Source organism: Merops nubicus, unplaced genomic scaffold (assembly GCF_000691845.1).
Source record: "Merops nubicus isolate BGI_N331 unplaced genomic scaffold, ASM69184v1 scaffold37032, whole genome shotgun sequence".
Lineage (NCBI taxonomy): Eukaryota > Metazoa > Chordata > Aves > Coraciiformes > Meropidae > Merops > Merops nubicus.
In genome coordinates this window covers 1-2,151 of record NW_008592225.1, presented here as the reverse complement: position 1 = coordinate 2,151, position 2,151 = coordinate 1, and the positions used below count along the sequence as shown (strand labels likewise).

General features: G+C 45.4%; 1 protein-coding gene across 1 annotated transcript; it reads right to left on the bottom strand.

Moving 5' to 3' along the window:
- Positions 1 to 1,295: 1,295 nt before the first annotated feature.
- Positions 1,296 to 2,148, bottom strand: LOC103767959 (OTU domain-containing protein 1-like; the record flags this gene model as incomplete). Its single annotated transcript, XM_008935092.1, has 1 exon — positions 1,296 to 2,148. A coding segment is annotated over one exon (579 nt), but the record flags the coding sequence as incomplete, so codon positions are not given.
- Positions 2,149 to 2,151: the final 3 nt, after the last annotated feature.

Genomic DNA, 2,151 nt, shown 5'->3' with positions numbered 1-2,151 from the left:
TTCATCACGGTCGCTGGCACTACCAGCCTGGGTACTATGATGAAAAGCCCCTTTTCTAAGGCGTATTAATATACAGAACTACTTCTCATTGACAAAGAGTAACTGTAAGAAACCTCAGCATACCAAAAGAACTACAGATTTTGAGTCGTCTTCAATTGCTTGCAACTCTTTCACATATCCACAAACGCCAGAATTATCAGTAGTTCCCATTTGTAAAGTACCACCATCCCTCTTTACGCCTCTGAACTGGGGCAGAGAAGCTACATACAGGGTCTTGGAAACCTACTTGCAGTTCTTCATCACACTAGGAATGCAAAGGGTGGAGAAAAAAAAAAAAAAAGAGCCCAAATAAAATTATACTCTTTATTCATTCCATTTTAGCTGTGAATATTCCTATTATACAAATACAGTATAAATTCCAAAATCACAATATATTACAAAATAAAAAAAAGTACAAACTGCATTACTTAATAAATATATCTAACAAGTTAATCAGAAAGTAGAAGAGACAGAATTCAGATTGGAAACATTTAAACGTTTGACCCAGCAAACCATACAAACCTCAGTTTACATAGTTCTTTTTTCTTTTTAACCATAATGCAGAATACCATTCCCCATTTCTTGATTAGAAAATAATGACAAGTGAATAAAATGTTGTGATCAGATAATGATTTGCTGGTGCAACACCAGTGCCAAGAACTAAGCAGGGCTTATACAAAACACACCATAACCCCAGAAACAAGAGCACAAACACCAAGGTGTGGCCGAGGCAATTACTGCCAAAGCAGGAGACTATTATCTAGTCACAACATTCTATTGCAAGTTAATGTTCTGTTATTACAGATAAATAATATAAACAGAGCAGAGGGCCAGCCAACCAGGAAACAAGAGGCCAGTTTACTCAAAACAGTAATTAAATACAGAAGAGTCAATTGCTCCCTGTACTGTTCATGTGTAGCTGCATTCCAGCTGGCTCAAAGGACCTCTTCCGTGCTCCAGGCAGAGAAAGCAACTGTTCTGAGAAGCAGCCCGTTCATACTTTGCTGCACTTTTACAAAAAAACATTGTTTCAGTTTTGCAAGAAAACACCCAAAGTGCTTTCATCTATTAGGGAGGGTCAGTTTGACATCAGCTTCATTTGGTAAAAATATAAGGTTTATGGGTAAAAAAACACAGCAAAAAATAGCTGTTACATCATAAGCCTTATTTACAAAAAATGTTTACAAACATTTTTGGCTGTACAGCTGAAAGCCAGATACTAATGTCAGATGTCAAAGATGGAGGTAACGGTTTAAAAATATTGTGCAAAAAATACATTCTTATAGAAAAGAGAAAGACAGAGGGGAGGGGAAACAAAAACCACAAGGAGAATCTGCTTGCAAATAATCCGAGGCTAAATTTTTACAATAGACTATTACACACACGCTTGTATTTATCCCCCACCATCTACAGTCCTCCTCAGTCTGGGGTGCTGCTGCTTCATTAAGGATTAAGGCATCACCATCACAGCCAGCACACCTTCTGTCTCAGTCTCTGCAGCAAAGCTCCCCGCCTGCGACCCTGGCGCTCTCAAGAGCAGGCGTTCTGTTCAATGTACATCTTGGACAAGGACACCGCCATGGACTTGGCCAGCTCCTCATCCCGCCTGCGCTGTACCTGAGTCTGTCTGCACCACGCCTCGTACTCCGGGTTGGGGCACACACGGTCCAGCACGGCATCGTAGTGCCCGTTGCTAAGCCAGCTCAGCCAGATGCTGGGCCGCGTCGGGTCCTCGGGCCCCAGGTAGTGAACCATGGTGGAAACGGTGGGGCTCTCAGGCCGTCCGCCCGTGGTGAGATGGATGTTCACGTTCAGCATTTGCCCCATGGCCAGCAGCTCCGGGTAGCCGGCCCAGGCCCCGTCCTGGGCGGCGCCGATGAGGAACTCTCCCACATCGCCCTCGATGATGGGGTTGAAGTGGTCCAGGTGGTCGGCGATGTAGTGCACGTTCTGCTCGCGGAGCTCGCCGTGCAGCCGCTGGTCCCCGTACACCGCCCTGCAGACTGCGCGGTACAAGCAGTTCCCGTCGGGGATGATGTGGAAGCGGAACCGGCCCTTCTGCCGCAGGTACTTGTCCTGCTTCTCCACCTCGGCCAGGTACAGCGCCAGCTT